Source organism: Strix uralensis, chromosome 1 (assembly GCF_047716275.1).
Source record: "Strix uralensis isolate ZFMK-TIS-50842 chromosome 1, bStrUra1, whole genome shotgun sequence".
Lineage (NCBI taxonomy): Eukaryota > Metazoa > Chordata > Aves > Strigiformes > Strigidae > Strix > Strix uralensis.
In genome coordinates this window covers 22,742,073-22,763,055 of record NC_133972.1, presented here as the reverse complement: position 1 = coordinate 22,763,055, position 20,983 = coordinate 22,742,073, and the positions used below count along the sequence as shown (strand labels likewise).

General features: G+C 47.9%; 1 protein-coding gene across 1 annotated transcript; it reads right to left on the bottom strand.

Annotated features, from left to right (window-relative positions):
• Window positions 1-645: 645 nt before the first annotated feature.
• Window positions 646-15,897, bottom strand: TGM4 (transglutaminase 4). Its single transcript, XM_074891604.1, has 14 exons — window positions 15,811-15,897; window positions 10,415-10,594; window positions 10,165-10,271; window positions 9,724-9,853; window positions 8,926-9,044; window positions 7,460-7,567; window positions 6,743-6,917; window positions 6,087-6,225; window positions 5,726-5,829; window positions 4,625-4,876; window positions 3,640-3,987; window positions 2,128-2,297; window positions 1,518-1,654; window positions 646-998 (listed from the first exon to the last, which is right to left on the bottom strand). Exons 1-14 carry the CDS (start codon window positions 15,824-15,826, stop codon window positions 857-859), a joined length of 2,127 nt encoding a protein of 708 aa, XP_074747705.1. The 5' UTR covers window positions 15,827-15,897; the 3' UTR covers window positions 646-856.
• Window positions 15,898-20,983: the final 5,086 nt, after the last annotated feature.

The window sequence follows — 20,983 nt, the reverse complement described above, 5'->3', positions numbered from 1 at the left end:
AGAGCAATCTCTGGCTGCCAGTGGGCTCAGGGGGTGCTGGGGTGTGTAGCACAGCGGTAGGCTCCAGCTGTGCACAGCTGTTGTCTCCTTTGACATGGCTGTGGCTGGAAGAGCTCCAGATGTACACCACCATCAAGGTCCTGCCTGTAATCCAACAGTGTTCAGGGTGGAAGGATAGAGGTTATACATTTCTACGGAAGCACTGGTAATGCTGCTGGGGATGGTACTTCCAAAAATGCCTGAAAACCCCCAAAAGAAACTGGGTAGGATAGGAAGATGTATGAAAAGTGGTGTTTGGGGAGACTGTGCCAAGTTTGCTCTTTTTGTTGCCTAAAGACAAAAAAAGGCGCGTGCCAGTGCATTCCCCAGCTGGCTAGCTGGGAGGGAGAGTGAATCACCAGGGAGAGATTTGCTTAAAACATTTCTTGAGCTGCGCAGCAGCCCATGGTGAGTGAGTCCCTGGGGGGCCTCCCATGTAGGACCACAGCACTGCTGGCCCCAGCAGCGAAACACCCCCAGGCTCACGCCCACCGCCGGCTGAAGCTGGCACCTTGGCGACCTCCAGTCCCTGGCCTGAGGTGGGAACCTCCCCCCGCAGGTTCGGAGCCATCCCAACCTGGCGATACATACAACCCAATCACACAGTCGATTTTAACAGTCTTTATTGAGTCACAATTAACTGCAATCAATGCAACTGTGCCCTTTAAGTCAGTTTAATTCCCTTAGCTTGATGGGATTTTTGCTCTTTACTTCTAGAGTACTATTCAGCAATTAAGGAGGCAAGAAGCGCCCGAGACACACAGTGGTGCTGCACATTTAGCGAGGCCACCGTTTATACCCCGCCGAGGCACTGATCCTACTCAGTGACGGTGATGGCCTTCACTGCAGAGATCCCTTTGATCTGGGTCGAGATCAGCTTGGCTATTATTTTCTTCTCTCCTAGTCTTGTTGGAGTGCATATTATTTCAGACTTAATGATCCTACCAGGCTTTACATCCCTAAGGAGAAAGAAAAAACAAATAGTCCCAGCATGAGTTATGGTTCTTATTTGCCTCTTTCAAATCGTTTCACTTAAAGAAATGGCTGCTGTGTGTGTTTAGGGTGGGTGTTTTCCTTCTCCTGTGACCAACATGCAGCAAGCGGGACTCGGCACGGTGGCTGTGGCTGGTGGTCCCAGCAACCCTGGGGACCTTCCCCAGGCTTCCCTGTACTGCTGAAGCACTAAATTCAGCTCTGAAGGAAGCAGCTGTGTTCGCACTGGCCAGGCAACGCCTGGCATCAGCAGGAGTGCAGGAAGAGCTCCTGTCGTGCCCAAATGCCCTGAACCCACCAAAATCTGTGTGGGTCTTTCTGCTGCATGGACTGCACCCAAATGTGACGTGGTTTCGACATTAGCTTGCAAAGAGCCCTGTTACTCCAAATCCCCTAACTGCTTTTTCAAGGGAAATTAAAAAAAAAAAAAAAGAAACAAAGCAGAGTGCTGCCAAGCTCATTTCATACTGGGCTCATCTTCTTACCCCTCATCAAATGTTGACATCTTAAATATGCCCAAGCCCTCCACCAGCAGCTTGCAGTTGTCCAGGGGCACGTTCAGGTTGTTCTTGAAGATGAAGGCACAGGTGAACTCCTTGTTCAGTTTGGCTGTTTCTGGCATCTGGAATAGGAGGAAAGAGAGAAACAAACCCAAATATTGGGGATCAGAGGGGTAATAAAGATGCTGGAGCTGCTGCAGGTTTGCTTCTCACCACCGACATGGTAGGAAACAACCCCCTCATATCCTTTCCACCCTCCTGAGGCACCGTGTGCTCTGCCCTGCCTGGCATGTTTTTCCATCAGGAGGTAGAGCTGTGGGATTGGAGATGGTCTCTGTACAAACTGTCCTCCTCCATACCTTCCCCTCCAGCAGCCTCTGCCTGCCCATTTTAGATGGGGCAATAAAAATCATCATTTCATGGCTGCTTTCAACCTTCAAATAAAGGCTGAATAGCCAAATAAAATGCTAAGGACTGAGCATCCCAGGAGGCAGCTGTTTGTGAGATCCTCCTGGGAATGCTACACCACCATGGTGTTACAGTGAGCAGGGCTGTGACCCTCATCCCCGAGGAGCTGGGCTGGCGGCTGCCTCACCTGGATGGTGATGGGAGGGTACTCGAATCTCATTGTCATGTCCTTGGTGAGTTTGTAATCCGTCCCCTGGACCTCGGCAATGGCGGTGATGTGGATGAGCACTTCGTCTTCCACCAAGGACAGAGTCTTCATGTACGCATCAGCCGCGATTTTCAGAGGGACCTGCATCTCTGCAGGAGAGAAAATACAACTTGGTACTTCATCACACGCCTAGGAATTGGGTGGTAAAGTCAGCTCTGGTGGCTGGTGTCCCATGGTGCGGGATGAGACATATTTGGCTGAGATCATCCTGCTTTCAGCTAGACCCAGGGGTCCTTTGGGGCCATGTCCCCTGGCTGGACAGGTGATACCTGGCACATGCAGCTCACAGGAAGGGTGGCTGAGCCCACACCATCTCCCCACCAAGCCGAATGCTGGCTCAGGCTCACATCCAGCGTCTTGGCACCCCTCGTCCCCAGGTGCCCGGCACTCAGGAGGAGGCAGAGGAGCGTGAGGTTGGGTACATTTAAGCCCGTGTCCCCCGGGGTTTCTCTGATGCATTGCTTCCTATAGCATTAGTGGCTTTCCTCTCACTTCAGATTTTATCTTTAATTGCCTGGACAAACTTCCAGTGGCTCAGAAAAGCCACAGAGTCAGCAGCGCTGGAGCCTGAACATTGCCTTAGTTGCAAGGCTTCCTAGCTTCTGGGAATAAAAAAAAAAAAAAAGCCTGTCCTTTTCTCTAAATGTATGTAGCTACCTTCGTGCCCTACCCTGCTGCATTTTGACAGTCACAGTGTATGTGTGAAAACACTCAGCAGTCGCTAGCAGCAAAGATTTTATTTTACAAGAGTGAATCACACTTGGAATGAGCAAGTGCTGTTAATTATTCATCACTCGTTAGTCTGTTTAGCAAATTTCAGTCACATTGCTGCGATCAGAAATGCAACCCAGGTCACTCCAAGATACACAATAAACAGCAAACAGCTCTTGGGATAAGCTAGGCAGGCAGCCGTGAGGTTGAAATTTGCTTGAGTGAAGAATTCAGAAAATGACACCAGCATTACCACCACTGATCAACATTAGAGTGGCAATCACAAGAAGAAAAAAAGGCTGAAATTTCCAGCCATCTAAATCCTGGGAGGGATCTGACCCATACAGAGACCCCCGAAGCCTGCGGTGGCATCTTTGCTGCTTACACAGCAAGGACGGTAGGAAGATGCTCCAGCACCTCGCTCACACCGTGAAAACATCTGTCTGCCCACACTGATGTATTTCTAACCATCTCGTTGGAGCTGCAGTGGCGGGGACAGGGCCTTCACGTTTTGGTCCCCACTGCAGTGGGCTCTCAGTCTATAACTGAGACTCCCCAACGCAGTAACGAGAGGTGTGTGGCAGGCAGGCAATTTCTGCTCTTCATGCCATACAGAGCCAGGCACTGAGCTGTAACAGAGCTATTATGAACTGGCTCGAGTGAAACCCCAAGCTGCCACAGTAAATAGTCCATAGAACACAGCAAGCTTTCTGTGCCTACCAGATTTGCCTTCAAGCTTGATGGTCTCCTTGACACATCCAAGGCTGGCCTCAACTTTCCCAGTATAGGACTGCAGCTGGCAGGAGCCGGTAAGATTGATGGTCCAGGTCCCAGGAGTTGAGGTCTTCACTGTGATGACCAGTTCAAGGGGATTGCCAGGGTACAAAGCTTCTTTACTGGCTATCTCAAGATGGACCCCAGACTTGGGAACTGCCTCACATGGGACCGCAGGCTGGGAGACTGCACCAGCCATGGGCACAGTTGAAGGCATGCGTGTACGAGGTGTCAGTCCTGGAGGCTGTATGAAGGACAAAGCTCTCTGCATGGCCTTCCTTTCCTCTTTGGAGCCTGGGTGAAGAAAAAGATGGGTGATAGCTGTATCTCAACCTCCTCACCCAGAGCCACCTTCCCTTTATTTATGCTGCTGCTGAGCGGAGAGGATGTCAGGGGACCTCCAGCCTCTGCTCAGGAGACCCTCTTGGTTTACACTATTACTGGATTTAACTGTAGCATTTTGGACTGGAAGAATTGCCAAAAGTTCTCCAAAAGGAGACACTTTTAGAGGATGGATGCTCTTAAATTTTTCAGTCTAAGATTTTCCCACTCCTCACTGGGAAGGGTTTCATGGTCTAGCATGACGTGGCTGGATCTGAGAACCATGGGGAGGGAATGTGATTTTTTTTCTTTCCAATGTGGTCTGGGGAATGGACAGACAAAAAAAAGAATGAGAAAATGAGGCAACGGTGAGTCCGACCACTAGGTTGGTCACTCAGCCCATTTCTTTCACTGCCTGCCAGCTTGCTGGTGCCTGTCCCAAAGAGCAGCCTACAGGTGTCGCTGTGGGTACGAAGTTGCCCAGGAGCTGCACCAGGTCTCCAGGCCTCACACCAGGTTTCTCACTCCTGGAGAAAACACACGTTGTGGGGTGACCTACACGGCCAGGGGTCTCCTCTTTGGCACTACTTTAGAGGATAGGGGCAGTCACCTTCAGGGAATTTGTACTGCGCGGTGATGTCTTCCCGCTTGTCCTGCCCAACGGCTTTTGTGCTTATGTTTACGCCAATGTCTTGGGTCTCCGTGTTCAGCTTGATATACTTATCCTTGCCGTTCACTTTTTTGACCATCCAGTAGACTTTGTCAGCATTCACTTCTGCATACACAAACTTGCCGTCGAAGGGCAAATACACATCCCCTTCTCGGACAGCCTTCAGCGGGCATGGACCACACTGGAAAATACCTAGAAAGCGCATTCAACACCATTTGCTTTTCCAACTATGAACAGAGCCTCCAATTTTTGTTCCACCCTCAGACCCACCCAAGCAGGAATCTGTGGCTATGGTTGTTGATACTTAGTAGAAAATACTCCTCCAACTCAGTGATGAACTCCAAAAGCACCTATTTATCCCATAGCTGTTGGGGCTTTTTTATAGATGACCAACATCTGGTAAGAGCTTTTAAGTGTTTCCCCTCACTTAAATAATTTTAAGGTTTGAAAGTCATGGTTTGGTGATGGAGTCAACCGAGTCCAGCCACCTGTGTTTGATCTGCTGGCAACACCTCACTTTCTGCACAGCCTTGAGGATTAATGTTTTCTTTCCCACTTCCAAATTCCCTGCATCTGTGCAGGGAGGGTAGTCACCAATTTTGGCAGTCACTCCTCTCATTTACCCATGAACAGACTCATGACTTCCTCAGAAAAGCTCTACAGAAAGTACCTTTACTGGGGAAAGCTGTGGCACCTCTTACTACAGACTGGTTTGAGTCCTCAACTTCAATAAAGAAATCAGAGGATGGTGGAAAGAGAAATTAGCTCTGATTTCCAGCTGTGCACTCAAACCTCTGAAATGAGGTTATGAGTGTCAAATGAATGTCCCCACAGCATCCTACGAGGTTGATTTTCTGCCTGCTGAGAAACGCCATTCCTCCCATCCCAGGCTGAGACGGCAGGAGTGAGACCTCCGGCTTTAGGATGTCACTGCCCAAGGGTGTGGAGTACGTGCTTTGCTGACTGGGGCCCATGGTTTTCATACGAAAAGTCCCTGCCTCCCTTGGGAGTTGCGGAAGAGTTTTTCTAGGCAAATCCTACCTCCACTTTGCTCCTGAGGGGTTGAATCAATTGCCTGCCAGCCATCAAACCCCTCTGGCAGATCTTTCCGCTTCATCCAGACATCGTTCCACACGTGGAAGTTCCTGCATGCATTTGGTTTGGAAAGAAAAGGAGTGAGCTCTTACAGCCAAAGAGTTGAGATCTTCTCCCTTAATCCTTAAGTAAGGGCAGGTTTAATGGGGATTTGTGTGTAACCCTGTGAAACCCCAGGCTTTCTCTCTCTCTCCTGGGCAGCAAACCTGAAGCAGTAGGGAAATTCTCAAAGGAATTACTGGGGCTGGGAAATGTGGCGCTGTGGGGTGGTGTGGGGGGTAGGAAGTGTTATCCCCTTTAGCAGTACCAGACAGAGTCGAAGGATATCCCGTTCTCAATTCTTCCAGATTCGTCCATGTAAATGTCAACTGTCAGGTTCTCCTCTGTATCGTGTGCTGAGTTGAAGTTACTCACGCAGCGGGATGGGATCCCCAAGCAGCGCATGACTGCAGTACAGACAGACAAAACACAGGGTCACATAATCACTCAGGTTGGTGGGTGCCTCTTGGGATCGTCTCGTCTGACCCCTCTGGCCACCCAGGGTCCTCTAGAGCAGGTGCCCAAGACTGTGTCCAGATGTTTTCTGAATATCTCCAAGGATGGAGACTCCACAACCTCTGCACAACCTGTGCCAGTGCTCGGCCACCCTCACAGTGAAAAAAGCTTTTTTCTCATGTTCAGACAGATCCTCCCATGTTTCAGGTTGTGCCCATCACCTCTGGTCCTGTCACTGGGCATCGCTGAGGAGAGTCTGGTTCTGTTTGCCCCACTCCCTCCCATCAGATATTTATACACATGGATGAGACCCCCTGCACCTTCTCTTCGCCAGGCTGAGCAGTCCTGGCTCCCTCAGCCTCTCCTTACATGACAGACCCTGCTACCTCCAGCACTCAGAGGCACAGTAATTTGGCTTACTAGCACAGTAATTAGGATATCAGGGAAGGGAGATAGTTCATTGTTTACCTGTAGTGAGGACTCCTGCAAAGACCCAACATTGACCATAACAGACCGGCTTCTTTGTTTTGTAATACTGCTGCAAAATTGAGACGCTCCCGATCCAATCCACAGGGGAGGTCCCGTTGTTGTAATTCCCTGACCAGTTCCCCATCAGGACACCACTGTCATCATTGGCATTAACCTGTGGCCACACACACATGCAAAGGAGAAAAATACATGGATGAGGCTGAATGAGGCTTAAAGCCCTGGGACTCCTCCCACCCAGTGGCTTCCCAGGTACTCCACAGTCCTGTGGTACCCAGCAAGGCTGCTGGTGCTGGCTGGGGGCTCCCCTAGTTGGAAATCCTCCACCTGGATATCTTAGAGGGAGGTGGCACCGCAGCTTCGGGAAGCCAAAATGCACTCTTCATTTGTATCTTAAAGGGTTCCAAGAAGGGTCCCACCACAGAGAGCAGTTGCCCCCTGAAACACAACACTGCCAACGCAGCTGCTGAGGAAGGACAACCACTGGGGGAGCTGCAAGCTTTGGAGATGGGGAGATGCTGTATATCCCTTCCCTCTTCTCTTCACCCAAAATGCCTCTGGCTCTTTCCTTGTGGTTTCCCAAAGGAGCCCATTTTAGATGCATCCTGAAATGGTGTTCAAGGCCCCAGGGAAAGAAGAACAAGTAAGAAGGAGGAGGGAAAGCTGGAGGGACAAAGCCCTTCTCTGAGAGAGGCATACCAAAGCAGACATGACTCGGGACACAGACACAGGATCGCTTCTATTGCTCAGCTTGAGTTTGCTGTTGTCCAGCAGATACATGCAGGCATCCAAGACAAATTCCTCAAACTGTTTTGGAGAGAAAGTGCAGATGTTTTTATACACTGTTCTAAAACAGAATTTGCTCAATCCCTACAAAGTCTATCTAAGTACTTGGAGGAAACAGTTTGACTAGTCCTAACTTCTAAACTTCCTTTATGATGCTGAATTTTCAAGCCTACGGGGCTTCCCAAAGCTGTTCTCTCCAATGAAGGGCTTAAATGAAATCCCACTTTGTAATACAAAAGCCCATCTCACATATCTTGCAAACACAGTTGGAACCTGACCCAGCAATCTTCACTCCTGTGAGTAATCCTAATTCACCTTCGTCATCTCCCTGAGGCCCTGCAAATTACTCACAAAAGTAATGAAAATTTAACAGCACTACAGATATTCAGACTATTGACATAGGTGCAAAATGAACTCTGGGAAAAAAAGAATGGGTCCATAAATGCAGATTATTACAGCATTCCCAATTAGCAATTGCTGATAAAGTTCCCTGAGGTCCAATTCACGGATGTCAAACATCCAACAAAGCTTGGCAGAATATCAATACCAATTCTCATTGCTTAACAGCAGAATAAATATTAGGATAGGAAGAGCCCTATGGACAATGCCCTTTGTTCCCTTTGTGGAAAAGGCATCAGTGCAAGCACTTTTGCTGGGCCATCTTTATCCTGCAGCTTGGAATTGAAGACTCATAAAACAAAACAAAAGCAAAACAAACAAAAAAAACAGATTCCAACATTTTTTGGTGGGAAAGTCTGTCTGGATAGGGTTCAGGATGCTCCGTTTGGGTGCCTGTGTGCTTTCTACTGGGTGCAAATAAACTTGCTCTGACATCCACCTCTTATCTCTAGACTGAGCAAACTTGTTCCACTCATCTCAGAGGCAGCGTGGAGAAACACCCTTCCTGAGAGGGCGGGCTGATTGTGTCCTGCACCCAACAGTTCACCTCACAGTCGGTGAAGGCACCACTTGAATGATGACAGCCTCTGACAGTGCTTTTCCCCTATTTTTTCCTCATCATAATGCAACAGGTAAATAATCAGATTTTTTTCCCCCATCAGCCCTCTCCATGGCTCACAAGCTGGTTTTTTCAACCAGAAATGCTCTGTCTCCAGTTTCCACATCCTTTGCCAGGGGTGTCGTGATCTGACTATAAACATGTCATTAAACCCCGTTCTCCATCTGTGACTGGGGAAAACACTTAAGCGTGCAGATTACTCTAAGCAGGTGGGCCCTCCCAGTGAGGCAGGCAGGATTATTCAAGCATTTTGAGCTACTCACGGGCTTAATCTGTTTATAGGTCTGATTCACTGAAACGAATCCCTAAGGGAGAAAGAGCGAATAAGGGTAATAACGCTGACAAGACAGCTGTGTTTTACCTGCCCGAAATTCCAGGGTTTATCATATATGCGATATGCAGAGCCAACATAGATGAAGCCTGTATCATTGAGCACGTACTCCTTTCTTTGCGCCTCATCGTCCAGGAAGACGACATCATCTGGAGCAAAAAAAATCTTCACGTTAGGTGGTTTTCACACACGCTATACAAATTTTTCCTTGGAAAGCTAAACTGGGGGAGCTAGTGGTCTGTAATATTCACACCAAATAATGACCATGCAGCACTCACAATTTTTTTTCCTATCATGGAAGAATTTCCTATAAGAGTAACCTTTATTTTACTCCTGTAGGTCTATTGCTATGTGACCACTATTATTATTATACGACCACTGTTGCTATATGACCATTTTTTAGCAAAACACTTATTTCTGAACACTTTAGTGGACTAGCTAGACAGCAGAGAGAACTGGGGGACTGATGCCAACCAACAACACATGGTTTTTTGACTAGTTGTTTTTTCAATCTGGATTTTAAGCTAACCCAGTCCTCTCAGTTAACCTTTGTGCTGGCCCAGGGAAAATGGAGAGGTGTGATACAGAGGTGCAAACAGGGGTGACAGAAGGATGCTCCTTAACCTGACACTGAGGACTCCCCAGCGAGGAGCTGGCTCATTGCTATTGTCCAGCTTCCCGCTGGCTCTGTGAGGATGCTGCTTACAGCATTTTATGGAGAAAAAGCAATGTATGTGGGAAAGAGAGGAGGAGAAATGTGAGGAAAAGTTCCACCAGAGACAGTCCCTGGCCGCAGTAATTATCACGCCTGGTTGCGGGATGACTCACCTTTGCACCAAGGGTTGAACAAAAGGTACATAGGACCGTTTGGGGGCTTGTAAATGTTAGTTCCGGTCTTCACGTTCAGGATGTATTTTCCCACAGGGGCCCTGGGTGAGCTGGTGACAGACAGCAGGCACTGGGGAGGCAACAAGGAGACACTGCAGACAGACTCCACCACAGCCACAGGCATGGCACAACCACGGTGCCATGCGACCAGTATGAGGGCCGAAGCTGGTGGCCATGCGGGGAGAGAGGGGAAGGCAGCAGGACGGGGCACATCCTGCATGCGCAGTGTGGGAGCAATGAATTAAACAGGGCAGAGCTGCTGATGACCTAAAATTATAGGGCTAAGGGAAAGCCAGACAGGGGTATGAGGATTTGCTCTGTAGCTCCTGACGGACTTGGCACTGCTGCCCTCCATGCACGAACACTGCACATGGGCTCTACCTCTTTGCCGCTGTTCTTGACGATGGAGATTTGCCACCCGCTGAGATCCTGCTCCCGCTTCACGCTCAGCGACATCAGGGTCCCCCTGGTTTTCATTGGCTTCTCACCTGAAAACAAACCCAATGTGACATGCGGAAGCGTTGCACAGGTCTACAACAACCACGCAATGCCTGGCAGCAGGAACAGGCAGTGGGAGGGTGCTGGAGCTCTCCCACTTTGCCTGGTGGCCATGGAGGGGAGGTCCACTTACCAATGCCAAAACGCAGCGACAGCTTGTCAGCAGCCTTCAGCTCCCTGCTGAAGCTGAGCTGCAGCAGAAAGGGCTGCCCACGCCGCACCACCAGGTTCTCAATGTTGTACTCATCTGTGTGGTGCAGGAGGGTGTTCTGGCTCTTGAGAAAGTCAATCCCAGTGACCTTCAGATCGCTCCCTGAAAAGCCATTAGCAGAAAGGGGGAAAGAAAAAAAAAAAAAGGAGAGATTGATGGTAAATTGCTCAGTAAAGACAGTTTTCTTCTTAATGGAGCTCCGTGAGTCATCAAAACATCTAAGTGTCCAGTGATCTAGCACGAAGAATAACATGGGTGATCACCACAACTAATGGATGGTGTAACACTTTATATATATATAAAAAATAAAGTATAGCATAGCATAGCATAGTATAGCATAGCATGGCATAGTATAGCATAGCATGGCATAGTATAATATATAATAAAATAAAATAAAATAAAATAAAATAAAATAAAATAAAATAAAATAAAATAAAATAAAATAAAATAAAATAAAATAAAATAAGATATGATATGATATGATATGATATGATATATAATGATATATAAAATATATAAAATACAATATGTAATATGATATGATATAATATAATATAATATAATATAAATACTTAGTTTATGTATATAGAGATACAGGGAGAGTAATGTTGCTGGGATGGGTTACGGAGGCTGGCAGTGGTGAGTGTGCTGCAGCAACCTGCCCCGAGCAGGGACAAGCCCCTGCCTCACCCTCCAACTATTTGGCCCCAGGACTGCTGCGGCGTGCTTCTGCCTCCCTCCCTTGCTGCCCAAGGAGTCTGAGGGATGTTTGACCTCTGAGGTGGCCCTGGGTGAGTGGGGAATGAGTGGCTTGAGGGAGGTGGCAGCAGTGTGAGGATTTCTGCTTTTGCTGGCAGCCAGGCATCCAGCCAGCACCCCAGCACCTCTGCGCACAGGCAGCTGCCCACCACAGCCCTTGGGGCTGCTTCCACAGCAACCAAATGGCTGCAAATGGGATCTTACTGGTTTGGCAATCCATGTCTGCTGGCCCACTGCCTACGGGGGCCAGCAGCCATAAGCCAGCTCCACAGCCTGCCACAGGCCAAGAAGATGACATGACTGCAAGTTTTGTCGCAATACTGAAAGTCTTACTTCTGCAGAAGTCATATTTCCCCCTCAAAAGTGGAGCAGAGACAGTGCATCTGCATTCCATCACTGCAGCTGCTGCGAGGCAACTCTACTCCCCCAAGCATCTTGCACAGGAGTCCACCAAAGGTTCTGATCCCTGCAGCATCCCCGGGGGCAGTGCCCATGGTCCTGCCACATCCCTGAGCCCTCTCCTCCTTGCCCCCATCTGCTCAGCTGCTTTGCTGGTGGCACCTTGTCAAAGCCAAGGCTGTGACAGCAACTCCTGTTGCTGTCACGTCTGTGCCATGCTGAACGCGTGGAGCATCAGCTCCTCGAATATTACAAATGGTTCTTTGTTATTGCAGGTATTAAAACAACTAGTAATAGTAGTAGTAGTACAGACAGGTGAAGAAAGCTCTGCTTGCCAAGGCACAATTCAGAGGTGATGCTCCCAAGCAGCTCCCAGCTAGCACAGGGCAGCTTAATTTTTCAGCACTGTTGGGACTTTTATCTCAGTGTATTCCCCTCTGGTCAAAGACTAGCCTTATATTAGCATTGAACACATGTGCTAAAATTCAGCTCCCCTCATTTGCTGAGATCACCAGTGTCTCTGGGATGCCAAGGGCCTGGGAAATGGGGCTCTTCAGGACACTGAAGCTGATTCTTTGCATTTTGGCCTCAAAAATTAGTACCCAATAATATCACAACAGTCATTAATCAATCTCTTATTGAAGTCTGCACATGTGAATCTTTGCAAGACTTGGGATTTTTTTTCCAAGGACTTGGTTTCTCCTACAACCCAAGTAACCAAAGGAAGGTGTGGGGTTGGGAGCCAGCTCTGCTGCAGAGATGCTGCCTGTCTGGGGGGATGCTAAACATGGGGAGCAGAGCACTATAAAGCACCGTATCATATTATATAATATATCTAATCTAATCTAATCTAATCTAATCTAATCTAATCTAATCTAATCTAATAGTATGTTACGTATATCACATATATACTATACTATACTATAAAATAAATACTCAGAGGTCACCTCAGAGGTCAAACATCCCTCAGGCTCCCTGGGCAGCGAGGGTGGGAGGCAGAGCCATGCCACAGCAGCCCGGGGCCAAATAGTTGGAGGGCAAGGCAGGCGCCCCCATCCCTGCTCGGGGTGGGTTGCTGCAGCACGCTTACCACAGAGCACTGCCCCCCTTCATGTCAACCTGTGCTTTTGTCACTTGACTTCAGCACAGTTTTGGACTCCACCAAGAGTCCCTGCCAGGTGCCTCACTTCCATTCATTTCCAACTCAGCAGCTGATTTTATAAGACACGGTATTTAAAATCACCATCTCCTGGGCTGCTCTCCACTCCTGCAGCTCTGGATGGGAGCAGGGCTGGGAAAAGCCTCAGCACCTCTGTGTGCCCAGTGGCTCAGAGCTCTGAGAAGCACAACCCAGTGATACACTTGAGCAAAGAGAAAGCCCTCAGCTTTCAATGAGGATGGGAGTTTGGGGGTCACTGCGTCAGGCTTTAGCAGGCTGCCCAGGTGTGACAGGGAAAGCTGGAGCATGCCAGAACGTGGCTGAGCTATATTTGGAAGTGTCTAACCTGTCTTGTACCTGCCCATTAAACATCCTTAGAGGATAAATTCTGTGTAAACAGTAGGGAGTAACAATACCTCAAAAGCACTTGGCTCATGAATGATTCAATGATGAAGATATGGGAGAGTCAGGAAATGTAAATCAGTTTATCGTAACTTAGAAATTAGCAAATCAAAGGCATAAGGGTTGAAGGGATTCATTCACCAAATGTCTTGACAGATTCACACAGTACCAGCGAACCATGCTAACTTGAGTGTCAACATGAGCCATCCCTAACACTGAAGAGGCTGAAATCTGCTGGTGGGTGCTGTGGCATGAGAGATGCGACAGGCAGGGCCAGATCCAGGGCAGGCTGAAACCACTGGCACAGTTCCCACTGCCACCTGCACTAGGAAGTGACTGCAGCCTTGAGTAAACTGAACTGACTGCCCATGGATCCTCCACCAGATTACTACCTCTGTGTATTTCTACTTAGTAACTATATAAACCATATTTATCTTAATTATATAACAATAATCAGTGGTACAGCAAATTGACTTAAAATTGACCATCACCTTTTGTTAACTGATTTCATTTTTGAGTGCTTTTTGTTTGCTGGCTGCCTGCCAGCTGCTAACCTCTGACATGTTTTGCGCAATGGAGTGGGGTGGTGGCGGTGGTGTATGTCAAAAAATTTCAGCTACGATTGCTTAACCCTTTTGAGAAGGATGAAGGGGAAATGCGTCTTCCTCAGCATTAACAAATCTCCAGCCACTAAAGCTGCTCAACCTTGTTCCATATGGAAACCCTGGTGCCAGGCTGAGAAGCTACCAGAAAACAGCCCTGGTGATGGAAGAGGGCTATGGAGGGGTGTGAGAGCTGAATGTATAGGATGGCTGTGGAAAAGGGCCCTGGGGAATCTGTCCTTCCAGCATTTTCTAACTTAGGGACTGCATTTCCATCCCCTGTTTCTGGACATCACCGACATTGAGGATGCACAGAGAAAAACCACAGACAACAGCAGCCTTGGAACATGCCCTGACAGTGCAGAGCGCGGTGCCAAAGACCTGTCCCCATGCAGTGCTGCCCGTCAATCGTGCTGCACTTATTCCTGTGCAAACATACCCCTGATAACCTGTGATCCGGTTGGTGCAGTGTCCCGCGCCAAGAAATGCCGCGGAGCGAGCCAGCGGCATGCCCATCACCGCATCCAAGGTGGCCCGGCCACAACCTGCCCTCCCCGGGCAGCCCCCACGTGCTGCTTTCGTCTTCCTGCTCTGCCTCCAGCACGGGACACAGGGCCGGGTGCCCACACGCCCTGTGCCTGGCTGCCTGCAGGCACCCTGGTTTGCTAACACGGGAATTAATGATTTATAGCAGAACTGAGGGTGCGGAGAATGCGCCTGCTCATGGGACGGAGGCTCAAGCTGCAAGAGGAAGCCCTGGTGCACTCGTTCCTGGGGCAGGCCAGAAGCAAACCCAAACCCCAAATACAGTCAGATTTTTTTTTTTGCTTTATTTAGAAGAAATTTCAAGGCAGTATTTTTATTTTTATCTCCTAGTTCCATGATTTATCACTCATAGAGTTCTTTCCTACACTAACCTGCTGGCCACCATCACATTGCTACATGCCTGGGGAGATGTTCAGAGCTTCCAGAGCACAGCGATCACCCGGAACAAAAACGGGGACATGAGGATTTTGCACCGGTAAAGATCTGGGGCCTTTTTTCCATGAGGGTAAGGTGATGAGGTTTAAAAAAATTAGTAATATGGAGCAGAGTGTTTATAGCACACCCGGCTTCAGTGGGAATAAGAGCTGCTCAGGACAGGAGGGAAGTGGGATGAGAATTGTAGTTTTGCAAGAGAGACCAAAATCTGGGCACCTGCATTTATTCCCCATCCTTGCCCAACCTCCAGGCAAACACTTTCTCACATCCCAGAGATGTGAGAACACATCCCAAAGATGCTGCTGTCTAAGACATCCTGGAAAATCGTGTCTCATCCACACCCAGAGTATGGAGGTGTGAAATGGAGGGGCTTGGAGTGGTGTCAGGACACCCTTCCCCTCCTGATGGCTGTGAACTGCTCCCCGCTCCGCTGCAGGCACCACCCAGCCTACACCACAACTGCTCAGCTGTACCCCAAACCCCAGGGGTGGTGGTTCCGCTGCTGCTACAGGAGTGACTCAGGCACCTTTCTAGGTAGGTGCAGGATCTTCAGACAGGATGGCCATGGGACGGAGCTCAAGTCTAAATAAATCCCCTTTTCAGTTGTTTTGAAACTTCTGTCAGATGGTATCAGCCATCACTAAAGAGCAATAATCTACACAATTAAGTAGTCTGAAAGAAAGAAATTCCTTTCACCTTGACACAGAGCAAGTTTAGAAAAGCTGCATTTCTTTCCCATTATCTCTGATAGAGACAGATATCTACAGGTTGATGAAAAGTGAGTTGCATTTTTCAGTTGGCTTACCGATCCATCAAAACCAGCATTTGCGTAGCCAGAACAAACCTATCCCCCATGAACAGTGGTGGCACCAAATCACCTTTCCCCAGGGTGTCACCCATGGCAGTCAAAGAGGTGAGAAACCCCTCACCTCCGCTGGAGCTGCCATCCTCCCCGCAGGACACCTGCCAAACTGCACATCTAACGCAGGTTATCGTATCAAGCGTTAAAAACTCACCAGAGTTATTGCTCATGGTTCCTGTCGGTGTTTCGACCCGAGGTGCCTGCGATGCCAGCAGCTTCCCAGCTCCTGAGTAGCCTCTGCCACTGGCTTCTGAGTGTGGAGAAGGAAGACAGGCTGCCCTTTTTATGTGTCTTGCTCTGAGGTGTCAGCAGGTCCACTGCCAAGGGGTGGTGTTTAGAGAAAGGAAGTTCCCATGGAAAAAAAAAATGACTACAACTCCCTCTGCACATAGTCAGACCCTGAAAAACAGCGAAACTTAAATCCCAACTCACGTGGAAGATGGATTTGCACAATCAGATGACAAGTGGACAGACCCTTCACTGACAAACAGTAAAATCATGGGCTAGATGAGTAACAAGAATGTACCTATGCCCTAACATCCAGGTTACCAGGACTGCAAATCAAGGGCTAACTTTACAAGGCAGCCCACAAACACTTAATCCTCAGGAAAACAGAGCTCCTCATTAGGACCAATCTAACTTTCTTTGAAGTTAATGAGATTTTTGTCATTGTGTTTGGGACAGAAGCACTTGAAGTTGTGGGCTAAAATCCAGCATTTACACATGTGGGTTGGAAAGCCCAAAGACCCTGGTGCTGGCCCCCTTCTCATGGGGTCAGGCAGATGTCAGGGGAGATAGCCCAGCAGGAGCACCAGGTGGGAAAGAGGAGAAACAGGCCATGTCCAGGAGGAGCAAGAAACATGGTGGATCAGGAGATGTTTGCTGACTGCTCTTTGCTGACAGCTGTACCAAAGGTCTCTGCCCAGGATGTGGCTGGACCCCACGTGCTCCACTGCCACCCTGGTCCTCAGAGTGACCAGAGATGGAGAGATGAGTCTACTCCATGGAGGGGAGAGCTGGTGGCACACAGGCCAACAGCGACATGGGCACAGTGGCCAGAGATACAAACATGTCCCCAAATACCCAAAAGTGAAGAGTGATTCAGCAGTGGGAGCAGCCTCAGTGCCCTGATACAGTGCCCTGATGTCTCCCTTATGGCAGCAGCCCAGGGTCCAGCAAGGTAGGATTCAGTCTGCAAGGCTGCCACATCTAAATGTAGAATCTCCCTAAACAAGATCTCCCTGTGGAAGCCTTCAAAGGCACTGACTTTTCTCCACCAATTCAAGTAGCTAGGTATTTACTTTAGGAGGACTGTTTCATCTGGTGCTGAAATGTTGGTGCAAGCTAGATGCTGAGTTAGCAGATCCCACCCTTTGAGCATGTCACTGCTTGCTGGCAGGTGTATGCTGGGTGTCCTTACTTGAGAGACTGACTAGCGCATCACGGGGCACCAAGGGTTCAGTACACATCTATAATCTTGCAGGACATCTGCACGAACATCTGACCCACCAGCGTTCTTAGTAGACAGAGCATCACTCACCATTCAGCATCTGGCAATGTGTTGGCAATTACATATTTCACTGTTGAAAAAACCACCACGACCCCAATTTACCTTTCAGTGTTGCTTTTACTCTGCATTTCTTTCCTCCTGGAGGGTGAAAGACATTGTTGTTTAGAGACAGCACGGGATCAAGTAAAGTATACCTGGAATGTCAGTACAATAATATAACCAATAATACACGTAATCTGAACATTGATGATGTATGTTACTGGTTTCCACTTAATTACAGCAACAGAGTAATCCACTTCATCTGAAGTCATTGACAGTAGCTTTCTAATCCAGTCTCAACTTGTTATATATATATCTCATTCCATGCTTGGTTGGAGGCAGCTTAAATTGTGTTGACACAGTAGTCCTACAGCAAAAACTACAAATTTTTGCAAACAGGAAGGTTGATGTTGGTAATGCTTTGCTCCTGAAAAAATTTTGTTAGGTCTGTAGCGGAGGCAGGGCACGTGTTCACCAGGGACAGTAACATTTCCAGTCCTATAGGGTTTTGCAAAAGGCTGATTTCAACAGTGTGCATGTTCTGACCCTCACTTTGAACCTCAGAGTTCAAGGAAAGATTGTAGAAGTTAAATGGGTGTGGGTTCTGCCCTGCCATGAACTTACTCCATCTTGGAAGGCAGCTGACCTTTTCACTGTCTACAGGAATTTTTGGTTTATGTCAACAGACAGCATCTAGCTTTCAGTTCTCCTTTCGCTCTGTGCAGCTGCTGGTCTTGCTTCTCCCATTATTGTTTTCTATGCACTGGTAGTACCTCAATTTGGTGGCACTAAACTTGGCATATGGTACAAACACTCCTACATGAGCTCCTCCCCTGGCTCGTACAAGCTTCCCCTGCCAGGAAAGGCCATTGAACTGTAATATCCTCCGAGACAGTGTTGGCAGGGTCTGAGAAAGGGGATTTCAACTTAAACTGCAGGAATGTTTTTCAAAGACAGGGTTTCATCTTGTTTCGTGTTGTCAGCTGGTGATCTCTGGTGATCTCCCTCCAGGCAAATCTCCTTTTGCCTTTGCTGGTCAGAGTGGCCAGAGTGGCTGGCTGTGGTTCAGCAGCATGGCTTTTTTCCCTCCTCTTTGGTGAAGCTATGAAAAATACCAGCTCTTCCAATTTTTTTCCCCCAAACAGTTACAACAGTTAATGACTTCAATCTGTCTCATAAAAGTATACTCTTCTAATTAACAGAGCAAGAGATGGTATCTTTTTCACAGGCAATCTCCAGCCTATTACCAATTTCTTCATCGACTCACTTCCCAGCTTGCAAAATCAGACACCAGAGGCTATCAGCCTTATCTGCATCTATCTGCTTCACAGTAAGTCACGTTATTAGCTGGCATAAGAAGGTAATAAAATGCAAACAAACAAAATCAGAATTCCCCCAAGCTTGTAAATAGGGCTGCTCCCCTATTTACAAGCTTGTCCTTTGTATCAGGTTTTGTTTATTTTGTGTATCAAAAATGACAAGAAGAAGTCAAAGTTCCAGAGCATGACCACAGATATCAATGCCAAGTAGGAAGGACATGAAGAGCAACCCAATCCTTAACTTTACAGTTTTATTCACTTGCAACCCCATGTCTAGTTCTGGAGAAACTGACTTTTATAATAGCAATGTACTGACGTACATTTTTTATAACCACCTGAGGCTTCAAGTTGTTTCTGTTTTGTCTTTTTTTTTTTTTTCTATGTCCAGTCAGAGTAACACTCAAAATAAAACACAGACCAAAAGCACCATAAGTTTTCTTTTTGGCACTCTGGAAAGGTGAACTCATCCTCCCAGATGCTCCATGGAGTCGCTCCGAGGTGCCAGGGGTGGGCAGTGCATCTGCCAAGGTACACACGCATACAACCCATGTTTGGGCCCTGAGGGGCACCATGGCAAGAAGGTCCCTTCTACTGACCACAGCAGGACTGCTCCCACGTGTACCATCTAGTATGTGTTGAGTCCTTCTTGAATCACAGCCTAGGGAACGATAAGTAATGAGAAGTCTTGAGAGGATGAGAAGAGAAAAAAAAAAACTAGACGAAGACCTGGTCCATCTCTTTTGAGCTGGACCTTATTTGAGGTGCTATGTTGGTTCTCCCCTCACCATTTCATTAAGTTTGTATCTCAGTCATTAGGAATTTCCTAGTAGCAAGATGCATCTTGTCGACATAATGATCCTGACATGATAGTGCTGCTGGAAGGAGCGTTGATCTGGTCACTTCTTACTCATGTACGCCAACCATGGGCCGTGACAGTGGCCTGTCAGCTATACTCCGAGGGCATCCCGTGTTTCCAGCAGGCAGATTCTCTTCTAATCTTACATGAGTCAAGTTGTGGCAGGCAATTGGATGTCCGGAGTTGATGCAAGGTGGCCAAGCCCAGATCTTAACTTATCCCAAGTTGTCTGGTCCCAGCTACTTGGTAATGAGTTTCTCACAGGCAAATACCAGAGGTGCGATTGATGCCAGTAAAATTATAGGAAATTCCATTGTTTCCTTCTCACTGAACCTTGAAAGAGGTTTTTTTCACCTAAAGTTAAGGATGTAGATGACGAGCTTTGGGCATTTACCTCCAAAAGGAATGAAAATCATATCACTCTGCGCCCAACCCAGCACCACCCAGGGAGTCTGCTCCTGAAGAAGGCAAAGACAGAGATAAAACAGAGACCATAACTACATATATAACAAACATAGGCTTATGGCTACTCAGGCAAAACACTCTTGTGTAGCACTTTCCCTGCCCTGAAAGAGAAGTCCTGTGGTCAGTCACAGGAAATTGAGGTTTTAGTCCAGGCCGTATTGGAAAAATAGAGCTGCTTTAACAGCAAGCCAAAATGCTATAACATTAAAATATCTTTTCTGGTTATTTATAAGATCTCGTTCCCCTTCGCTGGCTGAGATGCAACAAGCAAAATTGCAAAATCAGTCTACATACAATGTGTGAAGACTGAACTTGGCATTTCAGTACTATGACTGCTTGACCCTCAACTCTGGTACAAGTGTTGCACTGGAAACACCGAAATAAGTGTGCTCCAGTGCTGAGATGATTACGTTATGTATTGGACTAAAAGACTCAGGATAAGGTATTTCTGCTTCTCAGCAAAACATGACTTTGTAGTTTTGTCTAAGAAATTGCGAAGAAAAGATTCCATCACGTCACTTTTTTCACACAGCAGCTTTTTTTTCTTAATGAAATTGCTCCCCTTTTGAACCTGAGGAACCCGCCAGCCTCTGCTGCGTCGTGCAGTGTGTCAGCTGAATGACACACTGTAGGAGGAGGAAGCTCCTCTGGCTTTGAAGCTGCTGCTTGCCTGCTTCCCTTGCGGCCCCTGTCCTTGTGGTAGAGGAGACAACCAACAGCTATCCCAGCTTACTTTTTCCATGCAACTCACAGTCTTCTCAGCCCCCGTTACAAACCACCACCATCTCTTTTCCACACTGAATGGTCCTAGCCTGCTAACTCGCTCCTCACACTTCTGTCCCACCCCATCAAGAGACCCAGGATGGGGAGAAGGACCCCCCCACTGCTGTGTGATCCCTCAGCCTGCAGTGTGTGCTTGGAAAGGGTCCAACGGGGTGGGTGCAGTTACTCCAGGGCTGTATCCACCCTACTGCCACTGACCCATGAACTGGCTTCGAGTGTGCATGTATGACCACACTGACTGATTGCAGTGTGGACACATGTCCACAGACTACACCTAAAGCAAACAGTATGAAAAAGTACGAGGAAAAATAAAGCAAAAGAGGGCTGCAAAAAAGGTAAGGGCAGGGTAATCAAC